General features: G+C 45.2%; 2 protein-coding genes across 4 annotated transcripts in view; one reads left to right on the forward strand and one right to left on the reverse strand.

Moving 5' to 3' along the window:
- Positions 1 to 1072: 1072 nt before the first annotated feature.
- LOC115137892 (calcium-binding protein 2-like) lies at positions 1073 to 13395 on the forward strand. Of its 3 annotated transcripts, none has more exons than XM_029674174.2 (8): positions 1073 to 1289; positions 4604 to 4702; positions 5410 to 5545; positions 6478 to 6508; positions 6866 to 7009; positions 8990 to 9099; positions 9748 to 9895; positions 11579 to 13395. In XM_029674174.2, exons 1-8 carry the CDS (start codon positions 1162 to 1164, stop codon positions 11605 to 11607), a joined length of 825 nt encoding a protein of 274 aa, XP_029530034.1. In that variant the 5' UTR covers positions 1073 to 1161; the 3' UTR covers positions 11608 to 13395. The 3 variants fall into 3 exon arrangements, with proteins under 3 accessions (XP_029530034.1, XP_029530035.1, XP_029530036.1); XM_029674175.2 differs by lacking the exon at positions 1073 to 1289 and adding an exon at positions 4307 to 4401; XM_029674176.2 differs by lacking the exon at positions 1073 to 1289 and adding an exon at positions 4341 to 4454.
- The window catches only part of LOC115137898 (tudor domain-containing protein 7B-like), a 42819-nt gene continuing 28965 nt past the window's right edge, over positions 13276 to 27129 (reverse strand). The window contains exons 14-19 of the mRNA XM_029674187.2: positions 26118 to 26231; positions 21858 to 21994; positions 21459 to 21685; positions 17157 to 17340; positions 16738 to 16898; positions 13276 to 15955 (exon numbers count right to left, since the gene is read on the reverse strand). Of these exons, the coding sequence (XP_029530047.2) occupies positions 15735 to 15955; positions 16738 to 16898; positions 17157 to 17340; positions 21459 to 21685; positions 21858 to 21994; positions 26118 to 26231 (1044 nt within the window). The 3' untranslated portion in view covers positions 13276 to 15734. The remainder of the gene's footprint in view (positions 15956 to 16737; positions 16899 to 17156; positions 17341 to 21458; positions 21686 to 21857; positions 21995 to 26117; positions 26232 to 27129) is intronic.

The raw sequence follows: 27129 nt of genomic DNA on the forward strand, positions 1-27129 counted from the left end.
TAACCTCTGTCACATCCTAGGAAGAGAGTCAGCGCTTCCCTTTCCTCTTCTCTATCAGCCTGGCCTGGAGTTAACACTTAGTCTCGGAGACCAGAGCCCTGTCTATCATGTCCAACTGAATGGAAAGAATGACTCACTATTTCCATTCGAATCTGTTAAAATAAATAAATAAACCTGGTTCCAAACCCGTTTTGCACTATGAAACACCTAAAAGGTGTTTGAACCTAGATTAGACAATAAGCAAACAATAAAGCTATTGAATAATATTTATTCAACGTCACACACTTAATAAAAAGCACTTAAACATACGTTTTTTAAATGACATTCGTAAGCACGTTTCTTTGGTGAAAAAGTCGAACCTTAGGTTCTGTTTTCCCGGGAAATAAGCTTCTGTCAAAATCGAATACATGATAGATATCAATTATGATGTTAGGGTTCCTTGATAATGGCATTCTATTAAGTGTCTGAATTTCACGTTATTTCCCGGGAAACAGAACCAAATATTACACTGCAATGCATTTATCACCCAAAGACAATGAAATTATTTCAGAACTGAAACATTTATTTTAATAAGAAGATGTGTCTGAGTTACAATGATATCCAAACGTTTCCATCTAATTTACAAGCCTAATTTAGCATAGGTCCCAATTCCTTATGGACCCTGATCAAAAGTAGTGCACTATGTAGGGAATAGGGTGCCATTTCTCTAATCAAAAGTAGTGCAATATGTAGAGAATAGGGTGCTATTTGGGACTAAGCCTTTACTTCTGCCTGTCTTCCCTCCACAGGTATTTAGTATCCAGGAGCATGACCCGGAGTCCGACGGGGCCCAATGCCTCTACTCCGTACCCAACGACCCTGAGGTGAACCTGGGCGGCACCTCCAGTGTCCTGACCACCTCCATGCTCTCCCTCCACCGCGTGTCCATCCTGCAAGACCTCACTGAGGCACCAGACGACCAGGGCTCCCAGGCTTACCAGTGTGGCTTGTGTTGGCTGCCCCTCCCCAGCCTTGCTGCCCACCAGGCCCACCTCCTTGTCAGCTGGACGTACAGCACAGGCTGTAACCGCCTCTACAGTGACATGATCAGACTGAATCCGTCTCCTCCTCCTCCATTGGTATCTGAGGAGCCATCGCCATCCTCACCCAGCCCAGTCCACAATGACCAGTGGGACCAGGAGGCTGATAGGGCCCGTCGTCTCAACCCTGTCCACTACGACCTTGAGGCCAAACTGGGATCGAGGCGAGGCGGGTACACTGACCACCTCCAGGCCCACTTCGTCTGCCAGGTCTGTGTGTTTTGTGAATATAAGCACATGACAAATCTCTGTTCTTTACTGTAACATATGGACAATAAAGTAGTATTGTATTGAAGGTCTTCAATGAGGGCTCTGAGGGCTACCAGGGCTACCAGGTCTCTGAGGGCTACCAGGTCTCTGAGGGCTACCAGGTCTCTGAAGGCTACCAGGTCTCTGAGGGCTACCAGGTCTCTGAGGGCTACCAGGGCTACCAGGTCTCTGAGGGCTAACAGGTCTCTGAGGGCTACCAGGGCTCTGAGGGCTACCAGGTCTCTGAGGGATCTGAGGGCTACCATGGCTAACAGGGCTACCAGGGCTACCAGGTCTCTGAGGGCTACCAGGTCTCTCAGGGCTACCAGGTCTCTCAGGGCTACCAGGTCTCTGAGGGCTAACAGGTCTCTGAGGGCTACCAGGGCTCTGAGGGTTACCAGGTCTCTGAGGGCTACCAGGGCTACCAGGTCTCTGAGGGCTACCAGGTCTCTGAGGGCTACCAGGTCTCCGAGGGCTACCAGGGCTACCAGGTCTCTGAGGGCTACCAGGTCTCTGAGGGCTACCAGGGCTACCAGGGCTACCAGGTCTCTGAGGGCTACCAGGGCTACCAGGTCTCTGAGGGCTAACAGGTCTCTGAGGGCTACCAGGGCTCTGAGGGCTACCAGGGCTACCAGGTCTCTGAGGGCTACCAGGTCTCTGACGGCTACCAAGGCTCTGAGGGCTACCAGGGCTCTGAGGGCTACCAGGGCTCTGAGGGCTACCAGGGCTCTCGGGGCTACAAGGGCTCTCGGGGCTACCAGGTCTCTGAGGGCTACCAGGGCTCTGAGGGCTACTAGGTCTCTGAGGGCTACCAGGTCTCTCAGGGCTACCAGGTCTCTGAGGGCTAACAGGTCTCTGAGGGCTACCAGGGCTCTGAGGGTTACCAGGTCTCCGAGGGCTACCAGGTCTCTGAGGGCTACCAGGTCTCCGAGGGCTACCAGGTCTCCGAGGGCTACCAGGGCTACCAGGTCTCTGAGGGCTACCAGGTCTCTGAGGGCTAACAGGTCTCTGAGGGCTACCAGGGCTCTGAGGGCTACCAGGGCTACCAGGTCTCTGAGGGCTACCAGGTCTCTGACGGCTACCAAGGCTCTGAGGGCTACCAGGGCTCTGAGGGCTACCAGGGCTCTGAGGGCTACCAGGGCTCTGAGGGCTACCAGGGCTCTCGGGGCTACAAGGGCTCTCGGGGCTACCAGGTCTCTGAGGGCTACCAGGGCTCTGAGAGCTGCCAGGGCTCTGAGGGCTGCCAGGGCTCCGAGGGCTGCCAGGACTCTGAGGGCTACCAGGGCTCTGAGAGCTGCCAGGGCTCTGAGGGCTGCCAGGGCTCTGAGGGCTGCCAGGGCTCTGAGGGCTACCAAGGCTCTGAGGGCTACCAGGGCTCTGAGGGCTACCAGGGCTCTGAGGGCTACCAGGGCTCTGAGGGCTACCAGGGCTCTCGGGGCTACAAGGGCTCTCGGGGCTACCAGGTCTCTGAGGGCTACCAGGGCTCTGAGGGCTACTAGGTCTCTGAGGGCTACCAGGTCTCTCAGGGCTACCAGGTCTCTGAGGGCTAACAGGTCTCTGAGGGCTACCAGGGCTCTGAGGGTTACCAGGTCTCTGAGGGCTACCAGGGCTACCAGGTCTCTGAGGGCTACCAGGTCTCTGAGGGCTACCAGGTCTCCGAGGGCTACCAGGGCTACCAGGTCTCTGAGGGCTACCAGGTCTCTGAGGGCTACCAGGGCTACCAGGGCTACCAGGTCTCTGAGGGCTACCAGGGCTACCAGGTCTCTGAGGGCTAACAGGTCTCTGAGGGCTACCAGGGCTCTGAGGGCTACCAGGGCTACCAGGTCTCTGAGGGCTACCAGGTCTCTGACGGCTACCAAGGCTCTGAGGGCTACCAGGGCTCTGAGGGCTACCAGGGCTCTGAGGGCTACCAGGGCTCTGAGGGCTACCAGGGCTCTCGGGGCTACAAGGGCTCTCGGGGCTACCAGGTCTCTGAGGGCTACCAGGGCTCTGAGAGCTGCCAGGGCTCTGAGGGCTGCCAGGGCTCCGAGGGCTGCCAGGGCTCCGAGGGCTACCAGGGCTCTGTGGGCTACCAGGTCTCTGAGGGCTACCAGGGCTCTGAGAGCTGCCAGGGCTCTGAGGGCTGCCAGGGCTCTGAGGGCTGCCAGAACTCTGAGGGCTGCCAGGGCTCTGAGGGCTACCAGGACTCTGAGGGCTGCCAGGGCTCTGAGGGCTCAGGGCTACCAGTGTGCCCTGTGTCAGCTGCCCTTTTTTGGTTCTGGTGTGTTTTGCAGTTCGCTTTTGACTTGGTATATACTTAAGCATAAATATTGTCTATGCAGGGTTGGGGTCAATTCCATTTCAAGTCAGTCAATTCAGGAACAAACTGAAATGCCAATTCTGTTTCCAATTTTTTTCTCATAGAAGGCAATGAGGTAAATTGGAATTGATGTCGGAATTTCCGTTTATTTCCTGTATTGACTGAATTGAAAAGGAATTGACCCCAACCCTGCATCTACACTAGGTAAACACCAACTGAAAGAGGACTGTCAGATTAAAGGTTACCACACAGCCTATTCATGTGAATCCTATCTTACCTTTTTATTAATCAATTAATTTGTTCTGCATTTGATGAATTGAAATACAATTTCAATTAAACATCATTCATCTTTGTGCCTTTGAAAATGTGCACTGCTTCACTAAATAAATTAGTTGTATCCGTCACACGCGCACACGCACGCACGCACGCACGCACGCACGCACGCACGCACGCACGCACGCACGCACGCACACACACACACACACACACACACACACACACACCTTGTGACAATGTGTGTGTGAGTGTGTGTATGACAGAGCCACAGTCAATCACACTCTGTCACGCGTGTTGTTTGGTTATCTGACCTAGACACATTTAGCCAGGTAATCACATGATAATACTCTTTGACGGATGGACGGAGGGAGGGAAGGAGGGAGGGATGAAGGAGAGGAGAGCAAGAGGACCCAATCCTGTCATTCACATTACTGAAGGAGAAGGACTGCATCTCCTATTTCTTTCTTTAGTTTTTGGTTTTGTACCGGACAGCTGAAGGTAAGGACAACGCAGATCAATGATCAGTTTGAACTCTTTGCACAAAATAGAAGGTGAGATTGGTTGATGACCTACTCCTTGACTGTGTATCCTTAAAGTAGGTGACACCTCTTTTCCCTCAGTGTGATTGGCTAGACTTGAATAGAAATCTTTTTTTTTTTGTGAGTGTGTGACAACTGGGTAACTCCACATTTTTCTCCAGTATGTCTAAGACCCCATCCACCACGTCTGCAGCCTCTGTAACCTCGGCAACGTCTGTAGCCTCTGTAACCTCGGCAACGTCTGCAGCCTCTACAGACAGGTAAGATCATCTGAGACAGGAGAATTCACAGCAGGGAACGACAGTGGGAATGTTGGGCAACAATAAAGTTATTGAGAGACATTGGAACCGTACTGATATGTTACCTGAAGCTGACAAAGCGGTTGTGATACACCTGATGTTTTTGGCCCAAAATCATTTCAAGTGGTGTCTTCACCACGATACCTGGATCGTTTTTTGTTTTGTTTTGTTGTTGCAGAAAATATCTCTGTTTTTATCACAACTCTTGTACCAAATGTGTTTCACTTCAGCTGTAAAACTTTAATGTGCACGCGGGGCCATTGAGTGATGACCTTATTTCTATGCATTCACCCAATGGTGATTATGTTAAGTCAAGGTGGCAAGATGGTAAGTAAGTATCCTTGAACCAGCATTGGCATGTGTGAGCAAGAATGGCTCATAGAACGGCCATCTCCTGTTTCTGTAACGTGAGGCAGCTTGATGAACAAGTACACCACCTGGAGTGAACATGACGCTAGTCTATCGCAGAGCATTACCCCCAATCTATCCACTTAATGCTGAGTGCCAAGCAGAGACGCATTGTCTCCCATTTTTACAGTCTTTTAGTGTCTTTTACTCCCAACCTTCCAATCTCAGGGTTGGACACTCTAACCACAAGGCCACTGAGCCGGTAAGATAGCGCTTGTCAATGTCTCTAATATGAACCCCTGTGTTCTCTTGGCTCCTAGCAAAGGTGGTAAATCCTCCCAGAAGTCCTCAGCCTCGGGTTCGGAGTCGGCTCCCAAGAAGGTGTCTAAGAAAGAGCAGAAGAGACAGGACATGGAGAAGATACACACCACCCTGCTCTGCAGCGTGTTTGGAGCAGTATACACACAGCTACTTTACCCTTTGACCCCTAACCCATAATCCTGACCTATAACCCCACACCACTTAGTGAGCGACATGCTAGGCTAACAGCAGGCTGGTGTTTGGTGGGGAGTGAAAAGTCAGGGAAGCTGCTATTTTAGCTGAGCTTCTGATCTTTGCATGCCGATGTATGTGAGTGCGTGCCTGCTTATCTGCCAGCATGCTGCATCCGTGCCTTCCTGTGTGTATGACTGTGTGTTCGTGTGTGTGGGGGTAGTAATGATCCTTTAAGTTACACACACAGAGTAGTTATCCTCTCACCACCCATTAGGATTAATGAGAGCATCGAACAAAAGGGGAAAGTTATACGGTTATTTTAATCATGTTTAGACCAATTGATGTGTGTTCATGTTTTATGTTTGATGTTTTCTGAACAATTGCTGTTGTCTTCCTTTGAAATGTTTCTTGACATTGTGAAACTTAACCCGGGGACATCGATTAAGGAAAGAAGAATTCAAATCAGAACTTAAAACTAGATCGTATTGAGCATGCAGTGTGAGCATGTCGGCTGGGCGTATCAACACAACAGGTTGAATGTTTTCCCAGAGAAACAGGATGGAACTCTTAATGATTTAATCCACCATGAGAAGGAAACGTCCTTAACTGTACCTGTCCCCAATCCCTCACTAATTTACCTCACTACAGTACCAGAATGATCTCCTCTTACACAACAGTCTAAATCTAACATTTCCTGTTCTAAACTTCCAGCCATAAGCATCTGTTTTTGTCCCAACGTCTTCAAGGTTGCCCTTATCCACATTGTAGTACATGGGGATCTTCTGCAAGTCATGCGCTATAATATTACACAAAATGTAAGCCTGGTTGAAGTATTGTCAGACAGTGTTGTTTCTCCCTCTCTAAAACACCTCTCCCCTGCTGTCTTCCTTTAGGAGAGAGAGTTGGCTCAAGCTGAGTTGGATGGTGAGTCTTCTTAGCACAGTGATGTTGCATATACAGTAGAATGCTTTATTTCAAGTACGTTGACCAGTAGCACCACTCAATATATTGAGCTCGTATTACTCAAGTTAGGATTCAGCCAGACATTATATTTGTAAAAGGGGGGAAGCTTTGAGTCATCCATAGAAATAGCATGACTAGAATGGACAAAACGCCCCTCAGACCACAGAACTTTGACAGTACTGTCAGGGGTAGAATCAATATGGCCATCAGCCCAGCCATCACAGAATGTTGACTTAAATGGGAATGTTCTTTCTAGTAATTCGACTTCCATGGTGTCATCATCACCTTCTGACCTCTAACATTTGACGTTTGGAGCAGAGCTGGACTTTGCCTTCAAGGAGTTTGACTACGACTGCGACGGCTACCTGAACTACAAGGACGTGGCAGAGTGCATGAGGACCATGGGCTACATGCCCACTGAGATGGAGCTTCTGGAAATAGTACAACAGATTAAGATGAGGAGTGAGTGTCTTATAACTGTTATATAGCTGTTATGGACCTGTTACAGACCTGTTATAACCTGTTACAGACCTGTTACAGACCTGTTATAACCTGTTACAGACCTGTTACAGACCTGTTATAACCTGTTACAGACCTGTTATAACCTGTTACAGATCTGTTGTAACCTGTTACAGACCTGTTACAGACCTGTTACAGACCTGTTATAACCTGTTACAGACCTGTTACAGATCTGTTGTAACCTGTTACAGACCTGTTATAACCTGTTACAGACCTGCTATAACCTGGTATAGACCTGTTTTAACCTGTTACAGACCTGTTTTAACCTGTTATAGACCCGTTTTAACCTGTTACAGACCTGTTTTAACCTGTTACAGACCTGTTTTAACCTGTTACATACAGACCTGTTACAGATCTGTTACAGACCTGTTACAGACCTGTTACAGACCTGTTATAACCTGTTACAGACCTGTTTTAACCTGTTACAGACCTGTTACAGATCTGTTGTAACCTGTTATAGACCTGCTATAACCTGTTATAGACCTGCTATAACCTGTTATAGACCTGTTATAACCTGTTACAGACCTGTTTTAACCTGTTACAGACCTGTTACAGATCTGTTGTAACCTGTTACAGACCTGCTATAACCTGTTATAGACCTGCTATAACCTGCTATAGACCTGTTATAACCTGTTACAGACCTGTTATAACCTGTTATAGACCTGTTACAGACCTGCTATAACCTGTTATAGACCTGCTATAACCTGTTATAGACCTGTTACAGACCTGCTATAACCTGTTATAGACCTGTTACAGACCTGTTACAGACCCATTACACACCTGTTATAGACCTGTTTTAACCTGTTACACACCTGTTATAGACCTGTTACAGACCCGTTACACACCTGTTATAGACCTGTTACAGACCAGTTATAGACCTGTTACAAACCTGTTACAGACCCATTACACACCAGTTATAGACCTGTTACAGACCTGTTACAGACCCATTACACACCAGTTACAAACCTGTTACAGACCCATTACACACCTGTTATAGACCTGTTACAGACCCGTTACACACCTGTTATAGACCTGTTACAGACCAGTTATAGACCTGTTACAAACCTGTTACAGACCCATTACACACCTGTTATAGACCTGTTTTAACCTGTTATAGACCTGTTTTAACCTGTTACAGACCAGTTATAGGCCTGTTACAGACCCGCTATAACCTGTTATAGACCTGTTACAGACCAGTAATAGACCTGTTACAAACCTGTTATAGGCCTGTTACAGACCCGCTATAACCTGTTATAGACCTGTTACAGACCAGTAATAGACCTGTTACAAACCTGTTACAGACCCATTACACACCTGTTATAGACCTGTTTTAACCTGTTATAGGCCTGTTACAGATCCGCTATAACCTATTACAGTACTATTATAACATGTTACAGACCTGCCAAAACCTGTTATAGACCTGTTACAGACCTGCTATAACCTGTTACAGTACTGTTATACCATGTTACAGACCTGTCAAAATCTGTTACAGACCTGTTATAAATCTGTTACAGACCTGTTATAAATCTGTTACAGACCTGTTATAAATCTGTTACAGACCTGTTATAAATCTGTTACAGACCTGTTATAACCTGTAACAGACCTGTTATAACCTGTAACAGACCTGTTATAACCTGTTATAGACCTGTTACAGATCTGTTATAGCCTGTTATAGACCTTTTATAACCTGTTATAGACCTGTTACAGACCCGTTATAGTTCTGCTGGAGATCAAGATGAGGATTGTGTGATATGACTGCTGAAGAGGGAGAAAGAGAGATGGAGAAAGACAGAGAGAAAGACAGAGAGGAGAACAGATACAGACTCATGTCAATGTAGTGACATGACTGACATGACTGTTGATTGGTGTGTTGGTCCAGTCCCTATCTTTGTCCTGATTGTTGATTGGTATGTTTCTCTGCAGTGGGTGGTCTGATGGACTTTGATGACTTCTGTGAGCTAATGGGTCCCAGGATAATGGGGGAGACTGTTGACATGCTGGGGCTGAAGGAGCTCAGATCAGCCTTCTCTCAGGTAGGATATTGAGATTGGAACCAAAGGAAACTACAAATAAAAACACAGGCATTATAACTCAAACATTCATCCTCCAGCGTTTACATCGTTGCATGATTGAGCTGACCTACTCTTCCTCAAATTCAGATTCATCCCTCAACCAATATTAACTCACCTGTTTACTTACTCACCCCCATCCTCTCGTCCTCAACATCCTCTCCTCACCTCTCCCCTCACTTCTCCTCATTCCTCCTCACTCCTCCTCTCACCCCTCCTCATCTCTCCCCTCACTTCTCCTCATTCCTCCTCACCTCTCCTCACTCCTCCTCTCACCCCTCCTCATCTCTCCCCTCACCTCTCCTCACTCCTCCTCTAACCCCTCCTCACCTCTCCCCTCACTTCTCCTCATTCCTCCTCACCTCTGCTCACTCCTCCTCTCACCCCTCCTCATCTCTCCCCTCACTTCTCCTCATTCCTCCTCACTCCTCCTCTCACCCCTCCTCACCTCTCCCCTCACTTCTCCTCATTCCTCCTCACTCCTCCTCTCACCCCTCCTCAAATCTCCCCTCACTTCTCCTCATTCCTCTTCACTCCTCCTCTCACCCCTCCTCGCCTCTCCTATCACCCCTCCTCGCCTCACCCCTCTCCCCTTCTCACCTCTCCTCTCAGTTTGACCAAGACTGTGATGGGAAAATCAGTCAGGATGAGATGAAGGAAGCGGTGAAGTGTTTTCTGGGGGAGAAACTGAAGAAAGGAGAGCTGGAAGATATCCTCAAGGAGATTGACATCAATGGAGATGGAAGCGTCGACTTTGACGGTGAGGAGATAATTGTGCACACACACAGACGTGGAGGAAATACTCAAAAAACATTCAGGATACACACACAAAAGTACGATCACTTACAGTTCCAGTCAAAAGTTTGGATACACCTACTCATTCAAGGGTTTTTCTTTATTTGTACTATTTTCTACATTGTAGAATAATAGTGAAGACATCAAAAATATGGAATCATGTAGTAACCAAAAAAGTGTTAAATAAATCCAAATATATTTTAGATTTTAGATTCTTCAAAGTAGCCACCCTTTGCCTTGAATGTCACTCTTGGCATTCTCTCAACCAGCTTCACCTGGGATGCTTCTCCAACAGTCTGCTGAGCACTTGTTGGCTGCTTTTCCTTCACTCTGCGGTCCAACTCATCCCAAACCATCTCATTTGGGTTGAGGCCGAGTGATTGTGGAGGCCAGGTCATCTGATGCAGCACTCCATAACTCTCCTTCTTGGTCAAATAGCCCTTACACAGCATGGAGGTGTGTTGCGTCATTGTCTTGTTGAAAAACAAATGATAGTCCCACAAAGCGCAAACCGGATGGGATATAGCTGCAGAATGCTGCGGTAGCCATGTTGGTTAAGTGTGCCTTGAAATGTAAATACATCATCACAGACAGGGTCACCAGCAAAGCACCCCCACACCATCAGACCTCCTCCTCCTTGCTTCATGGTGGGAACCACACATGCGGAGATCATCCGTTCACCTTCTCTGCGTCTCACAAAGACACGGCGGTTGGAACCAAAAATCAAAAATTTGGACTCATCAGACCAAAGGACAGATTTCCACCTGTCTAATGTCCATTGCTCGTGTTTCTTGGCCCAAGCAAGTCTTCTTCTTATTTGTGTCCTTTAGTAGTGGTTTCGTTGCAACAATTCAACCATGAAGGCCTGATTCACTCAGTCTCCTCTGAACAGTTGATGTTGAGATGTGTCTGTTACTTGAACTCTGAAGAATTTATTTGGGCTGCAATCAGAGGTGCAGTTAACTCTAATGAACTTATCCTCTACAGCAGAGGTAAGTCTGGGTCTTCCTTTCCTGTGGTGTTCCTCATGAGAGCCAGTTTCATCATAGTGCTTGATGGTTTTTGCGACTGCACTTGAAGAAATTGTCTGGATTGACTGACCTTCATGTCTTAAAGTAATGATGGAGACATGAAGGTCAGTCATTTCTCTTTGCTTATTTGAGCTGTTCTTGCCATAATATGGACTTTTACCAAACAGGGCTAACTTCTGTATACCACCCTTACCTTGTCACAACACAGCTGATTGGCTCAAACGCATTAAGAAGTAAAGAAATTCCACAAATTAACTTTTAAGAAGGCACACCTGTTAATTGAAGTGCATTCCAGGTGACAACCCCATGAAGCTGGTTGAGAGAATGCCAAATGTGTGCAAAGCTGTCATCAAGGTGAAGGGTGGCTACTAATCTCAAATATATGTTGATTTGTTTAATACTTTTTTTTGGTTACTACATGATTCGATGTGTGTTATTTCCTAGTTTTGATGTCTTCACTATTATTCCAGAATGTATAAAATAGTAAAAATAAAGAAAATCCCTGGAATGAGTAGGTGTGTCCAAACCTTTGATTGGTACACACACACAAAATTCTCTAACACAGTGGTGGCCAAACATGTTGTGGCCTTTCTAATTTCCCCTCTCTTGCCTCCCAGAGTTCGTCATGATTCTGTCCATTCGATAAGCGCTGGAAGACCTGAGAGGACGCTATATCGTTTTAATGAATCTTGTTAGACTAAGACGAGATAACATTGTATGTGTGCATCTGTGTGTACTACTACACATGTACTACCGTTTAAAAGTTTGGGGTCACTTAGAAATGTACTTGTTTTTGAAAGAAAAGCAATTTTTTTGTCCATTAAAATAACATGAAATTGATCAGAAATAGAGTGTAGACATTGTTGATGTTGTAAATGACTTTTGTAGCTGGAAACGGCTGATTTTTAATGGAATATCTACATACACGTACAGAGACGTACAGAGGCCCATTATCAGCAACCATCACTCCTGTGTTCCAATGGCACGTTGTGTTAGCTAATCTAAGTTTATCATTGTAAAAAGCTAATTGATCATTAGAAAAACCTTTTGTAATTATGTTAGCACAGCTGAAAACTGTTGTTCTGATTAAAGAAGTAATACAATTGGCCTTCTTTAGACTAGTTGAGTATCTGGAGCGTCAGCATTTGTGGGTTCAATTACAGGCACAGAATCGCCAGAAACAATAACTTTCATCTGAAACTCGTCAGTCTATTCTTGTTCTGAGAAATGAATGCCATTCCATGCGAGAAATTTCCAAGAAACTGAAGATCTCGTACAACGCTGTGGACTACTCCCTTCACAGAACAGTGCAAACTGACTCTAACCAGAATAGAAAGAGGAGTGGGAGGCCCCGGTGCACAACTGAGAAAGAGGACAAGTACATTAGAGTGTCTAGTTTGAGAAACAGATCCCTCCCAAGTCCTCAACTGGCAGCTTCATTAAATAGTACCCAAAAAACACCAGTCTCAACGTCAACAGTGAAGAGGCGACTCCGGGATGCTGGCCTTCTAGGCAGAGTTGCAAAGAAAAAGCCATATCCAGACTGGCCAATAAAAAGAAAAGATTAAGATGGGCAAAATAACACAGACACTGGACTGAGGAACTGAGACTGGTGTTTTACGGGTACTATTTAATGTAGCTGCCAGTTGAGGACTTGAGGTGTCTGTTTCTCAAACTAGACACTAATGTACTTGTCCTCATGCTCAGTTGTGCACCGTGGCCTCCCACTCTTTCTATTCTGGTTAGAGTCAGTTTGCGCTGTTCTGTGAAGGGATTAGTACACAGCGTTGTATGAGATCTTCAGTTTCATGGCAATTTCTCACATGAAATAGCCTTCATTTCTCAGAACAAGAATAGACTGACGAGTTTCAAAATAAAGTTATTTGTTTCTGGCCATTTTGATCCTGTAATCAAACCCACAAATGCTAATGCTCCAGATACTCAACTAGTTTAAAGAAGGCCAGTTTTATTGCTTCTTTAATCAGAACAGCAGTTTTCAGCTGTACCAACATAATTGCAAAAGGGGTTTCTAATGATCGATTGGCCTTTTAAAATAATACAAGATCATATCCATGCCTAATGATGTAATGTGTATATCAGATCTAAGGATGAGATGTACTCCTCCCCATCCTCTCTTCTCTTCTCACCACTCCTGCTCCCCATCCTCTCCTGCTCCCCATCCTCTGTTTCTCCCATCCTCTCCTGCTCCCCATCCTCTGTTCCTCCCATCCTCTCCTGCTCCCCATCCTCTGTTCCTCCCAACCTCTCCTGTTCTCTCCTCTATACCCAGTCACTGAGAAAAGACATGAAGGTGCACGTTGGGAAAGAGTGAACTTTAATGTATTTGGGTTATTTATCTATTTATTGACACTGATGTGATATGACATGTAGATAAGTTACCATATTGCTATTTTAATAAAGACTTTGAATTTCATTATGAGTGACAACTACAAAAGTTATGTTTTCTTTCTGTCTCGGTATGAACTTAACTTCTGCAAACAACTTGGCAAAGTTGACCATTTAACATTATTTCTGAAACGTTTTACATATTGTATGCAGTCAACCTCAAGTCTAAATGTCAACGAAAATAAAACCAATACCCTTAAAGGAATAGTTCAGCGATTTTACATATTTTTGTTTCCTCCCCATGAAAAGCTGTGTATTTTAACAAAACCAAAGTGTGGATTAGTCATTCCTTGTCTGTAGACTGATTTCAAAGTTAGGAAAAAAATATCTAAATATGTAAAAATGGCTGAATTACCCCTTAACTGTTCTCAGTTAAACTCCAGCCAAACCATCACTCCCAACGGTAATTCAACAATTCAGCAATATTTCCAACATATCGTGCAGTACTAGCCTAATATTGTAACAAACTAGAGTTTTTCTCAGTTCACATGGACAGAAAAAACCCTTGGTCCCTAAGGATATATGCAGAAAGTCTTGTCGTCTGGCACAAATTCAACACTTGAAAAATAAATAAATGAAAACCCACTTTTATTTTTTCCCCAACCGATCTAAGTCACATGAGCGGGAAATAGAAATAACAATGGCTTCTTTGCATCATCAACTGACTAGAGGCAATATATTTTTAGAGAGACAGTTCAGCGATTTTACCTTCAAAGCAGTCTATGGACCAAAAGATTGGCTGAACTATCCCTTTAAGTATGTTTTGTAAACCTTCCTGACGTCAGACTGAAGTGTACAGGTCTCGGTAAAGGCCTTCATACTGTAACTGTCTTAATTAACAACAGTCTTTGATAAGTTGAGTTACAGTGCATTCGGAAAGTAATCAGACACCTTGACTTTTTCCACATTTTGTTACGCTACAGCCTTAGTTTTTTCCCCCTTATCAGTCTGTCATTATATATTATAGTGTGTAAAGCAAAAACAGGTTTAGAAATGTTTGCACATTTATAAAAAAAAATACAAAACTGAAATATGACATTTCCATAAGTATTCAGACCCTTTACTCAGTACTTTGTTGAAGCACCGTCAGCAGTGATTACAGCCTCAAGTCTCCTTGGGTACGACACTACAAGCTTGACACACCTGTATGGGGAGTTTTTCCCATTCCTCTCAAGCTCGGTCAGGTTGGATGGGGAGCATCGCTGCACAGCTATTTTCAGATCTCTCCAGAGATGTTCGATCGGGTTTAAGTCCGGGCTCTGGCTGGGCCACTCAAGGACATTCAGAGACTTGTCCAAAAAGTCTTGGTTGTGTGCTTAGGGTCGTTGTCATCAAGGATCTCTCTGTACTTTGCTCCGTTCATCTTTCCCTCAACCCTGACTAGATTCTCAGTGCCTGCTGCTGAAAAACATCCCCACATCATGATGCTGCCACGCTTCACCGTAGGGATGGTGCCAGTTTTTCTCCAGACGTGATGCTTGCCATTCAGGCCAAAAAGAGTTCAATCTTGGTTTCCTCAGACCAGATAATCTTGTTTCTCATAGTGTGAGAGTCCTTTAGGTGCCTTTTGGCAAACTCCAAGTGGGCTGTCATGTGCCTTTTACTGAGGAGTGCCTTCCGTCTGGCCACTCTACCATAAAGGCCTGATTGGTTGAGTGCTGCAGAGATGGAAATAAGGCATTTCGTTTTTTTATTTTTAATAAATTAGCAAACATTTATAAAAAGCTGTTTTCGCTTTGTCATTATCAGGTATTGTGTGAAAATTGATGAGAAAAATATATATATTTAATACATTTTAGAATAAGGTTGTAATGTAACAAAATGTGGAAAAAGTCAAGGGGTCTGAATAGTTTGAATGCACTTTGTGTGCGTTGATTGTTAATGCAGCTTATGTATCACATACATATTTATTGAGTCAAGAAAACAAAAGTACAATATGAGCGAAGGCGTCAGGAAACCCATCCCATATCACAGCTAGACGTTCAACAGATTATGACAACCTCTGTGTGGCAAAGCTTTTAGGGAAGTCGGCACGATGGTGATATTATTGAGCTTTTCATCAGAATGCCATCCCATACTGTGAGTGAGGGTGTTTCACTGTGTCCCCCCCACTCTCAAGCACAACAAGTCCAAGTCTCCTCTCCTTCCAACTGTCTCCCATTGTAACGGCAACAGTTCTGGTTTCTCACAGCAACATCTGTAGAAAAGTCCAGCATCCAACTACACTTAGATATCCAAAACAAATGTTTATACTTTATTCTAATTAAAAAATATATTTTCTTTTACATTTGTTTTGAATAGATCTACGTAGTTGTTCCTGCCATAACCAGCACTCTAGATGCACTGTTGTGCACAGGGTTGATCGAACTACACTTCTTTGGTGAGTTCGTCAGCGAACTCGGCCATGATGTCGTGAACCCAGATGTCCCTCTCCTCCTGCGAGGTGTCAACCAGGAAGACGGTCAACTTCCTGTCCCAGGGGTGATGCGCATCCTGTACGGCCTCCAGCTGGGCCACCAGCGGCTTCTTCTCCACATGGTTCCGGAACAAGATGGAAGCCTCCTCTGACCACTGCCTCAGCTTCACTCCTATTGGTGGAGAAGAAATGTTAGCCAATCAACAAGCTTCATATGAAAAAGCTATCCTCTGAATTATGTATGAGAAATAGGCAAGTAAAAATGTTTAATTTCATGAAATGGTAAAAAAAAGCAAAGTAAAACATTTATATCACATATATCTTTTAAACCGAGGTGTCAAACAAATTTTGTCCCAGGGGCAGAATTCGATCTTCAACAAGGTCACACTGAAAATTTCCTCGTGGTCATAATTAGCAAAAAAGATAGTCCTCTATTATTCATTTTGGGAATTTTCTATGCTCCCTGACAGTCTAAGTTTAATTTCAGTGATAATTAGAGAGGTATAAAAATGGTTTAAATGTAAGTCCATTATCCTTTCTACACAGTTTAAATGTGGTTTTAATCCATTTAAATTAGTTCCCCCTTCCACCAAAAACAACAAAACAGTTCCCCCTCGTGGGCCGGATCTGGCCCGTATGTGTCACCCCTGCTCTAAACTCATGACTAACACAAGTCATTTCTCAGTTCATTTGCTATCCTGGCCACCAGAGGACTCCCTACTCAAACAATCTGTATGTTCATAATTAATGGACTTATCTAGACATTAACAAGCTCAAGGACCATGTGACACATTCCAGAGGTATTTGTTCACAACAACACAGCCATATAAGGGACATAACTCTTTTTCCAAAATGTGCAGATCAGAAGAACCACTTGTTTCTGATTCTTTTGTAGTCTGGGTGCATTCCGAAGTCTACGCTATATGGTTGCCTGGGGAAACTCTCCTTAGTTACCTGCGAGTTGTGCGGTGATGCCCTGGAATGGTAGCAGTCGGAACTCCTGTATGAGGGGGCGGAGCTGTGTGCCACTGACCAGCTCATGTTTACCATAGTCCAGTTCATAGACCGACACCAGACCGTTGGTCAACACCCCCTTCACCAGCACACGGTGCCAACTGGGAGGGCACAGAGAGGTCAATTAAGCAAGTTAATTCAATCAAGAGGTTTGTTAATTCAAGTTCATCCCTAGCCTGGGTGCCCAATTTAGTACACTGTTAATGAATGCAGTCAGACTATCTTACTAGAAGACCTATCCAAATCCCTCATACACACTCCTGGGCTACAGTGGCCCAACACACTCTCGGGCTACAGTGCCCTAAGACACATTACCCCCCCCACCCCCCCCTGCTACCATCCACTACCAACATACTTACTTGTTCTCTACTTTGGCAGCATATATCTGGTTCTTCTCCCCTTTGAGAGGCTTCTCCTCTGTTTTATTATAGTACAGGATCATCTCTTCCATCAGAACCACCAGCTTGTACATATCTCTCCAAGGTTGCACTACGAAGTGGCCCGGATGACACGCCACCGACACATAGATATCCATGTTATGACCTGCAGCAGAGACAGATTTAGAGAGAGTTTGGACCATATAATTACATATAGAACACTAGAATTGACTTTGGCATCCTAGCAACATGATTAAATATTGGGCATCTTGGTCAGGAAACTGATCAAATGTTAAAATATTGTATAAAACAATGCATTTGTAGATACAGTCAGATCCCAAATTATTGGCAACTTTTTTTTTTTGCTCATCTTTATCAAGGGTGTCAATAATTTGGGAACTCGCTGTATATGTGGACAGTAGGGAATTCTCAAAGGTGCTGACATGGTGTCTGTTCTAAAATATTCCCTACATAGTGAACTATGTAATAATAATAATAATAATAATAATAATAATAATAATGGCGCTGGAGGGGTGGCTGGCGTTTTATGGGCTCCTAACCAACTGTGCTATTTTCTTTGTTAACCCTCACATTGTTTGTAACTTATTTTATACATTAAGTTGCTGCTACTGTCTCTTAAGACCGAAAAGAGCTTCTGGACATCAGAACAGCGATTACTCACCTCGAACTGGACAAAGATTTTTTCTTTAATGAGTGGGACAGGAAGGATATACTGCTTTCCGGAGAACAGTCCACGTGAAGAAAAGGCGGAGATACAGAGGGAGAAGGTCGGGACGCCTTGTTAGGATCTGTAGGCGAGTGAGTAAATCACCACTACCATCGGTTCTATTGGCTAACGTGCAATCACTGGAAAACAAACTCAAAGATCTACGGTCGAGACCTTCCTACCAACGGGACATTAAAAACTGATATTTTGTGTGTCATCGAGTCGTGGCTGAACGACGACGCGGACAATATAGAGCTGGCTGGGTTTTCCGTGTATCGGCAGGACAGAGCAGCTACGTCTGGTAAGACGAAGGGCGGGGTGTGTGTGTATTTGTCAATAACTGCTGGTGCACAATGTATAATATTAAAGAAGTATCGAGGTATTGCTCGGCTGTAAGCTGTAGAACACAATATCTATATTATTCGTAGCCATCCATTTACCACCACAGACCGATGCTGGCACTAAGACCCCACTCAACAAGCTGTATAAAGCCAGAAGCAAACAAGAAAATGCTCACCCAGAAGCGGCGCTCCTAGTGGCCGGGGACTTTAATAGAGACAAACAAATCTGTTTTACCTCATTTCTACCAGCATGTCACATGTGCAACCAGAGGGAAAAAAATTCAAGCACCTTTACTCCACACACAGAGACACTTACAAAGCTCTCCCTCACCATCCATTTGGCAAATCTGACCATAACTCTATCCTCCTGATTCCTGCTTACAAGCAAAAACTAAAAGCAGGAAGTACCAGTGACACACTCAATACGGAAGTGGTAAGATGACGCGGATGCTACTCTCCAGGAGGAGTACACCACCTCAGTCACCGGCTTCATCAATAAGTGCATTGGCGACTTCATCCCTACAGTGACCGTACGTACATATCTCAACCAGAAGCAATGGATTACAGGCAACATCTGCACTGAAATAAAGGCTAGATCCTGCCGCTTTCAAGGAGCGTGACACTAATCCGGATGCTCTATAAGAAGTCCCGCTATTCCCTCAGACGAACCATCAAACAGGCAAAGCCAGACAGATTACCAGGGCATGTACTCAGAGCATGTCTTCACTGACATTTTCAACCTCTCCCTGACCAAGTCTGTAATACCCACATATTTTAAGCAGACCACTATAGTCCCTGTGGTGAATCCGAAGGTAACCTGTCTAAATGACTACCGCCCCGTAAGCAGTCACGTCAGTAGCTATGAAGTGTTTTGAAAGGCTGGTCATGGCTCACATCAACACCATCATCCCGGAAACCCTAGACCCACTCCAATTCGCATACTGCCCCAACAGATCCACAGGTGACGTAATCTCAATCCCACTCCACACTGCCCTTTCCCACCTGGACAAAAGGAACACCTATGTGAGAATGCTGTTAATTGACTACAGCTCAGCGTTCAACACCATAGTGCCCACAAAGCACATCACTCTGGGACCCTGGGACTAAACACCTCCCTCTGCAACTGTATCCTGGACGACCTGATGGGCCACCCCCAGGTGTTAAGGGTAGGCAACAACACATCTGCCACACTGATCCTTAACACCGGGGCCCATTAAGGGTGCATGCTCAGTCCTCTCCTGTACTCCCTGTTCACTCATGCCTGCATGGTCAAGTACGACTCCAACACAATTATTAAGTTTGCTGACGACACAACAGTGTTAGGCCTGATCACCGACAACGATGAGACAGCCTATAGGGAGGAGGTCAGAGACATGGCAGTGTGGTGCCAGGTCAACAACCTCTCCCTCAATGTGAGCAAGACAAAGAGCTGATCGTGGACTATGGGAAAAAGCGAGCCAAACAGAACCCCATTCTCATCGACTGGGTTGTAGTGGAGCAGGTTGAGAGCTTCAAGTTCCTTGGTGTCCACATCAGCAACAAACTATCATGGTCCAAACACACCAAGAAAGTCGTGAAGAGGGCTCGACAATGCCTATACCCCCTTAGGAGACTGAAAAGATTTGGCATGGGTCCTCAGAAGTTCGACAGCTGCACAATCAAGAGCATCCTGACCAGTTGCATCACCTCCTGGTATAGCAACTGCAAAGCATCCGACCGTAAGGCGCCACAGAGGGTAATGCGTATGGCCCAGTACATCACTGGGGCCAAGCTTCCTGCCATCCAGGACCTACATAATAGGCTGTGTCAGAGAAAAGCCCAAAAAATTGTCAAAGACTCCAGTCACCCAAGTCATAGACTGTTCTCTCTGCAAACGCACGGCAAGTGGTACCGGAGCACCAAGTCTAGATCCAAAAGGCTCCTTATAACAGCTACTACCCCCAAGCCATAAGACTGCTGAACAATTAATAAAATGGCCACCCAGACGATTTACATTGACCCTCCCTGCCTTTGTTTTTACACTGCTGCTACTCGCTGTTATCTATGCAAAGTCACCTCGACTAATTACCTCGACGAACCTGTACCCCCGCACATTTACTCTGTACCGGTACCACCTGTATATAACCTCGTCATTGTTATGTCATTTTATTGTGTTATTTTAGTTCATTTAGTAAATATTTTCTTAACTCTATTTCTTGAACTGCATTGTTGGTTAAGGGCTTGTAAGGAAGCATTTCACGGTAAGGTCTACACCTTTTGTATTCGGCCATGTGACAAATATGATTTGATTCGATTTACTCAGTACTTTGTTGAAGCACCTTTGGAAAAGATTACAGCCTCGAGTCTTGGGTATGACGCTACAAGCTTGGCACATCTGTATTTGTTTTTTTTCCTCCCATTCTTCTCTGCAGATCCTCTCAAGCTCTGTCAGGTTAGATGGGGAACGTCGTTGCACAGCTATTTTCAGGTCTCTCTAGAGATGTTAGATCGGGTTCAAGTCCGAGCTCTGGCTGGGCCACTCAAGGACATTCAGAGACTTGTCTCGAAGCTACTCCTGTGTTGTCCTGTTGAAAGGTGAACCCTGTTGGAAGGTGAGCGCTCTAGAGCACATTTTCATCAAGGATCTCTCTGTACTTTGCTCCATTCATCTTTTCCTCGATCCTGACTAGTCTCCCAGTCCCTGCCACTGAAAAACATCCCCACAGCATGATGCTGCATCCACCATGCTTCAACGTAGAGATGGTGCAGGTTTCCTCCAGACGTGAGGCTTGGCATTCAGGCCAAAAATACTTCAATCTTGGTTTCATCAGACCAGAGAATCTTGTTTCTCATGGTCTGAGTCTTTAGGTGCCTTTTGGCAAACTCCAAGCAGGCTGCCTTTTACTAAAGAGTGGAATCGTCTGGCCACTCTACTATAAAGGCCTGATTGGTGGAGTGCTGCAGAGATGGTTGTCCTTCTGGAAGATTCTACCATATCCACAGAGGAACTCTGGAGCTCTATCAGGGTGATCATCGGGTTCCTGACCAAGGCCCTTCTCCCCCAACTGCTCATTTTGGCCATGAGGCCAAAAACAGTTTTCGCTTTGTCATTATGGGGTATTGTGTGTAAATTGATAAATAGTTTTGAATCTATTTTAAAATAAGGTTGTAACGTAACAAATTGTGGAAAAAGTCAAGGGATCTGAATACTTTCTGAGTGCACTGTATGGTACTGACCTGCAGGTGGTAGTTCCAGCAGCAGAGGTAGCTTGATAGGTGTGGTGGATGAGGAAGGTGGGGGAGTCCCCGGAGGGGTGCTTGTATCCCCTGTCGGCCTTGGTTCTAAGAGGGCACGTCTCAGCTGGGGCTTGGTCCCGTTGGAGCTGGGTGTGGTGGTGGTTGTGGAGGTCTTGGGGGTAGAGGTGAGGGTGGCAGTGGAGGTACAAGTGGAGGTCTTGGAAGGGCTGTGATAAGAGAAGATGAAATATATACTATTGTCAATTGTCAAAGAGCCACTCAAAAGTGTATTTTTCCTAACCCCAACCCCACAAGAAAGCGGAGTTCGCACAACGGCAGGAGATTCCACACTGTGTAGGATTCAGGAACTGACTTGTTGAAATGGACTCCCAGCCCTACCAGTGGTCCCCTCTGTGTTTGAAGAGATCCGAGGCAGCCATTTGGCGGTTGAGACTCCTCGCGGGGTCCTGGAAGTTCTTGTCGGGGAACAGGTAGACATGGGCTACACTGCGCTTGGTCTCATCCAGCTTGGCGATCTGTGGAGAGAGGTCGGGGAGTGGATAAGAAGCCCAATATTTCAATACACAAACATATTTATCATACAAAACAGCCCAATCTCAGATTGACGTTTCCAATGTTTACTCAGCAAAGATATAACAGCTGAATACACACATTCAATACAGTGGAGCGTCCATTTCTACCCTGAGCCCTCACCCCCCCCCCTTCCACTCAGATGTACTTCAGTACTTTTCCTTCATCCAGGATTTATCCATGCTCTCCTGTTCTTCTTATCAGACAGCACCTGGAGTTATTGGGAAAACACATTCCTACAGTCTACCACTAAATAATCACACTTCCCATACACAAAGAGCTTAAACCTAACACTACTTTCAATCTCGAAAGATATAAAAATGGTATATTCATACTAAGAGGATATAATGACAAAAAACAAAGATATAAAACAGTAATATACGGGGCATTCGGAAAGTATTCAGACCCCTTGATTACAAAATGTTGTTACGTTACAGCCTCATTCTAAAATGGATTAAATATTTATTTTGTTATTCAGCAATCTACACACAATACCGCACAATGACAAAAAACAGAAATACCTTATTTAAATAAGTATTCAGACCCTTTGCTATGAGATGTTTCAACAACTTGATTGGAGTCCACCTGGGGTAAATTTAATTGATTGGACATGATTTGGAAAGGCACACACCTGTCTATATAAGGTCCCACAGTTCACGTCAGAGCAAAAACCAAGCCATGAGGTTAAAGGAATTGTCCGTAGAGCTCCGAGACAGGATTGTGTCGAGGCACAGATCTGGGGAAGGGTGCTAAAACATTACCTCATCTTTGAAGGTCCCCAAGAACACTGTGGCCTCCTCATCTTTAAAATAGAAGAAGTTTGGAACCCCCAAGACTCTTCCGAGAGCTGGCCGCCTGGCCAAACTGAGAACCCGATGGTCACTCTGACAGAGCTACAGAGTTCCTCTGTGGTGATGGGAGAACCTTCCAGAAGGACAACCATCTCTGCAGCACTCCACTAATCAGGCCTTTATGATAGAGCTGCCAGACGGAAGCCATTCCTCAGTAAAAGGCACATGACAGCCCGCTTGGAGTTTGCCAAAAGGCACCTAAAGTACTCTCAGACCATGAGAAACAAAATTCTCTGGTCTGATGAAACCAAGATTGAATTCTGTAGCCTGAATGCCAAGAGTCACTTCTGGAGGAAACTTGGCAGAGAGAGATCCTTGATCAAAACCTGCTTCAGAGTGTTCAGGACCTCATACTGGGGCAAAGGTTCACCTTCCAACAGGACAACGACCCTAAGCACACAGCAAAGACAACACAGGAGTGGCTTCGGGACAAGTCTCTGAATGTCCTTGAGTGACCCAGCCAGAGCCCGGACTCAAACCCGATCGAACATCTCTGTAAATTTCGGTGTTCCTCAAGGTTCCGTTTTAGGACCACTATTGTTTTCATTATATATTTTACCTCTTGGGGATGTTATTCGAAAACATAATGTTAACTTTCACTGCTATGCGGATGACACACAGCTGAAACAATGAAACATGGTGAAGCCCCAAAATTGCCCTCGCTAGAAGCATGTGTTTCAGACATAAGGAAGTGGATGGCTGCAAACTTTCTACTATTAAACTCGGACAAAACAGAGATGCTTGTTCTAGGTCCCAAGAAACAAAGATATCTTCTGTTGAATCTGACAATTAATCTTAATGGTTGTACAGTCGTCTCAAATAAAACTGTGAAGGACCTCGGCGTTACTCTGGACCCTGATCTCTCTTTTGAAGAACATATCAAGACCATTTTGAGGACAGCTTTTTTCCATCTACGTAACATTGCAAAAATCAGAAACTTTCTGTCCAAAAATGATGCAGAAAAATTAATCCATGCTTTTGTCACTTCTAGGTTAGACTACTGCAATGCTCTATTTTCCAGCTACCCGGATAAAGCACTAAATAAACTTCAGTTAGTGCTAAATACGGCTGCTAGAATCCTGACTAGAACCCAAAAATTTGATCATATTACTCCAGTGCTAGCCTCTCTACACTGGCTTCCTGTCAAAGCAAGGGCTGATTTCAAGGTTTTACTGCTAACCTACAAAGCATTACATGGGCTTGTTCCTACCTATCTCTCTGATTTGGTCCTGCCGTACATACCTACATGTACGCTACGGTCACAAGACGCAGGCCTCCTAATTGTCCCTAGAATTTCTAAGCAAACAGCTGGAGGCAGGGCTTTCTCCTATAGAGCTCCATTTTTATGGAACGGTCTGCCTACCCATGTCAGAGATGCAAACTCGGTCTCAACCTTTAAGTCTTTACTGAAGACTCATCTCTTCAGTGGGTCATATGATTGAGTGTAGTCTGGCCCAGGAGTGGGAAGGTGAACGGAAAGGCTCTGGAGCAACGAACCGCCCTTGCTGTCTCTGCCTGGCCGGTTCCCCTCTTTCCACTGGGATTCTCTGCCTCTAACCCTATTACAGGGGCTGACTGGCTTACTGGGGCTCTCTCATGCTGTCCCTGGAGGGGGTGCGTCACCTGAGTGGGTTGATTCACTGTTGTGGTCATCCTGTCTGGGTTGGCACCCCCCCCCCCCCTTGGGTTGTGCCGTGGTGGAGATCTCTGTGGGCTATACTCAGCCTTGTCTCAGGATGGTAAGTTGGTGGTTGAAGATATCCCTCTAGTGATGTGGGGGCTGTGCTTTGGCAAAGTGGGTGGGGTTATATCCTTCCTGTTTGGCCCTGTCCGGGGGTGTCCTCGGATGGGGCCACAGTGTCTCCTGACCCCTCCTGTCTCAGCCTCCAGTATTTATGCAGCAGTAGTTTATGTGTCGGGGGGCTGGGGTCAGTTTGTTATATCTGGAGTACTTCTCCTGTCCTATTCGGTGTCCTGTGTGAATCTAAGTGTGCGTTCTCTAATTCTCTCCTTCTCTCTTTCTTTCTCTCTCTCGGAGGACCTGAGCCCTAGGACCATGCCCCAGGACTACCTGACATGATGACTCCTTGCTGTCCCCAGTCCACCTGGCCATGCTGCTGTTCCAGTTTCAACTGACCTGAGCCCTAGGACCATGCCCCAGGACTACCTGACACGATGACTCCTTGCTGTCCCCAGTCCACCTGGCCATGCTGCTGCTCCAGTTTCAACTTCCACCTGACTGTGCTGCTGCTCCAGTTTCAACTGTTCTGCCTTATTATTATTCGACCATGCTGGTCATTTATGAACATTTGAACATCTTGGCCATGTTCTGTTATAATCTCCACCCGGCACAGCCAGAAGAGGACTGGCCACCCCACATAGCCTGGTTCCTCTCTAGGTTTCTTCCTAGGTTTTGGCCTTTCTAGGGAGTTTTTCCTAGCCACCGTGCTTCTACACCTACATTGCTTGCTGTTTGGGGTTTTAGGCTGGGTTTCTGTACAGCACTTTGAGATATCAGCTGATGTACGAAGGGCTATATAAATACATTTGATTTGATTTGATTTGATCTCTGGAGAGACCTGAAAATAGCTGTGCAGCGACGCTCCCCATCCAACCTGATAGAGCTTGATAGGATCTGCAAAGACGAATGGAAGAAACTCCCCAAATAAAGGTGTGTCAATCTTGTAGAGTCATAACCAAGAAGACTCGAGGCTAAGACACTGCCAAAGGTGCTTCAACAATGTACTAAGTAAAGGGTCTGAATAGTTATGGAAATATGATTTTTTTTAAATGTTTCATAAATGTGCAAAAATTTCTAAAAACTTGTTTTTGCTTTGTCATTATGGGGTATTGTGATGTCATTATGGGGTATTGTGATGTCATTATGGGGTATTGTGAGTAGATTGATGAGGAAAAACAACTATTTCATCAACTTTAGAATAAGGCTGCAATGTAACAAAATGTGGAAAAAGTCAAAGGGTCTGAAAACTGTGCAAATGCTCTGTAAAACAGTAAAGATATAAAACAGTAATATAAAATCTATCACTGTTAAGAAGAATTCCGCTTTAAGTTTGCGATGGTCACATATACAGGAGTATGTGTATGCATTTGTATCTCAGTGTGAGTCTATAGTATGCGTTGATAACTTCCAATATCCATTCTGAGAATGTATCACACACTCACAAAACAGATGAAAAAAAGAGGTATAATACATTACCTTCACACTGCAGTCTGTGGAGTTGAGCACGGCGTCTCGGAACCACTGAACAGCGTCTGGAGTCCAGGAGCCCACACCACTCACAGTCAGGTCAGCCAGACAACACTTCACCGCCTAGAGAGACTACGGCACGTCAGACTACATTACCCAGACAACACTTCACCGCCTAGAGAGACTACGGCACGTCAGACTTCATTACCCAGACAACACTTCACCGCCTATCAGGTCAGACTACATTACCCAGACAACACTTCACCGCCTAGAGCAGGGGTGTCAAACTCAAATACCCAGTGGGCCAAAATGTAAAACCTGAACAAAGTCACGGGCCAACATTGAACAAATTAACCTTTTAATATGGACCCAAACAAGTTTTGCTTTAACATTGAATATGGAACAAGCATCGCTTATTACCATACAATATATAATTTAATAATGGAGACATGCAAAATCGAATTTCAAATGAAAAAACACATCAATGGCATTCATTTATTAAATAAATAAAATGTAAATAAAAATTGTATGCCTCTTTTCTATTTGCAGCCTTCTGATTTAAATACCAAAATAAACTTTTTCCACTGGCTAATAATTTTACAAATCAAATGATAATAAATCAATCAACCATTCAAGCCCATGCCTTGTAGCAAGAAAAAGTGCATAAAGAAAACGTTAATTATTGCACACTGGTCTAATCTGATGTGCCCAAGCCAGATACCTGGCATCTCTTCTTGGATGCTAGTTCATCAATGTCTGGGCTCAAGCTCTGAGCTGAAGAAATCCTCAGTATCGAGCGAAGATGTTCATCAGTCAGACGTCTCCTGTGAGTTGTTTTGGTCATCTTCATCGAGGAGAAAAGTTGCTCGCATAGATAAGTGCTGCCGAACATGGAGAGCATCTGAGCAGCTTGGGTGCGGAGCTGAGGCATTGTGTCAGGGATGAACCGTGGAAACTGTGCGGCGCCCACAGCATCATACTTTGACTTCAGCGTGTCGTTGCACTGGAGTTCAATCAGCTC

Source organism: Oncorhynchus nerka, linkage group LG12 (assembly GCF_034236695.1).
Source record: "Oncorhynchus nerka isolate Pitt River linkage group LG12, Oner_Uvic_2.0, whole genome shotgun sequence".
NCBI lineage: Eukaryota > Metazoa > Chordata > Actinopteri > Salmoniformes > Salmonidae > Oncorhynchus > Oncorhynchus nerka.

Bases quoted from the DNA above. Each gene is read 5' to 3' on its own strand.
- LOC115137892 (XM_029674174.2), top strand. From the start codon at position 1,162: ATGACCAGTGGGACCAGGAGGCTGATAGGGCCCGTCGTCTCAACCCTG. The intron at 6,509-6,865 runs GTGAGTCTTCTT...CGTTTGGAGCAG, and splicing joins GGCTCAAGCTGAGTTGGATG to AGCTGGACTTTGCCTTCAAG. The intron at 7,010-8,989 runs GTGAGTGTCTTA...GTTTCTCTGCAG, and splicing joins ACAACAGATTAAGATGAGGA to TGGGTGGTCTGATGGACTTT.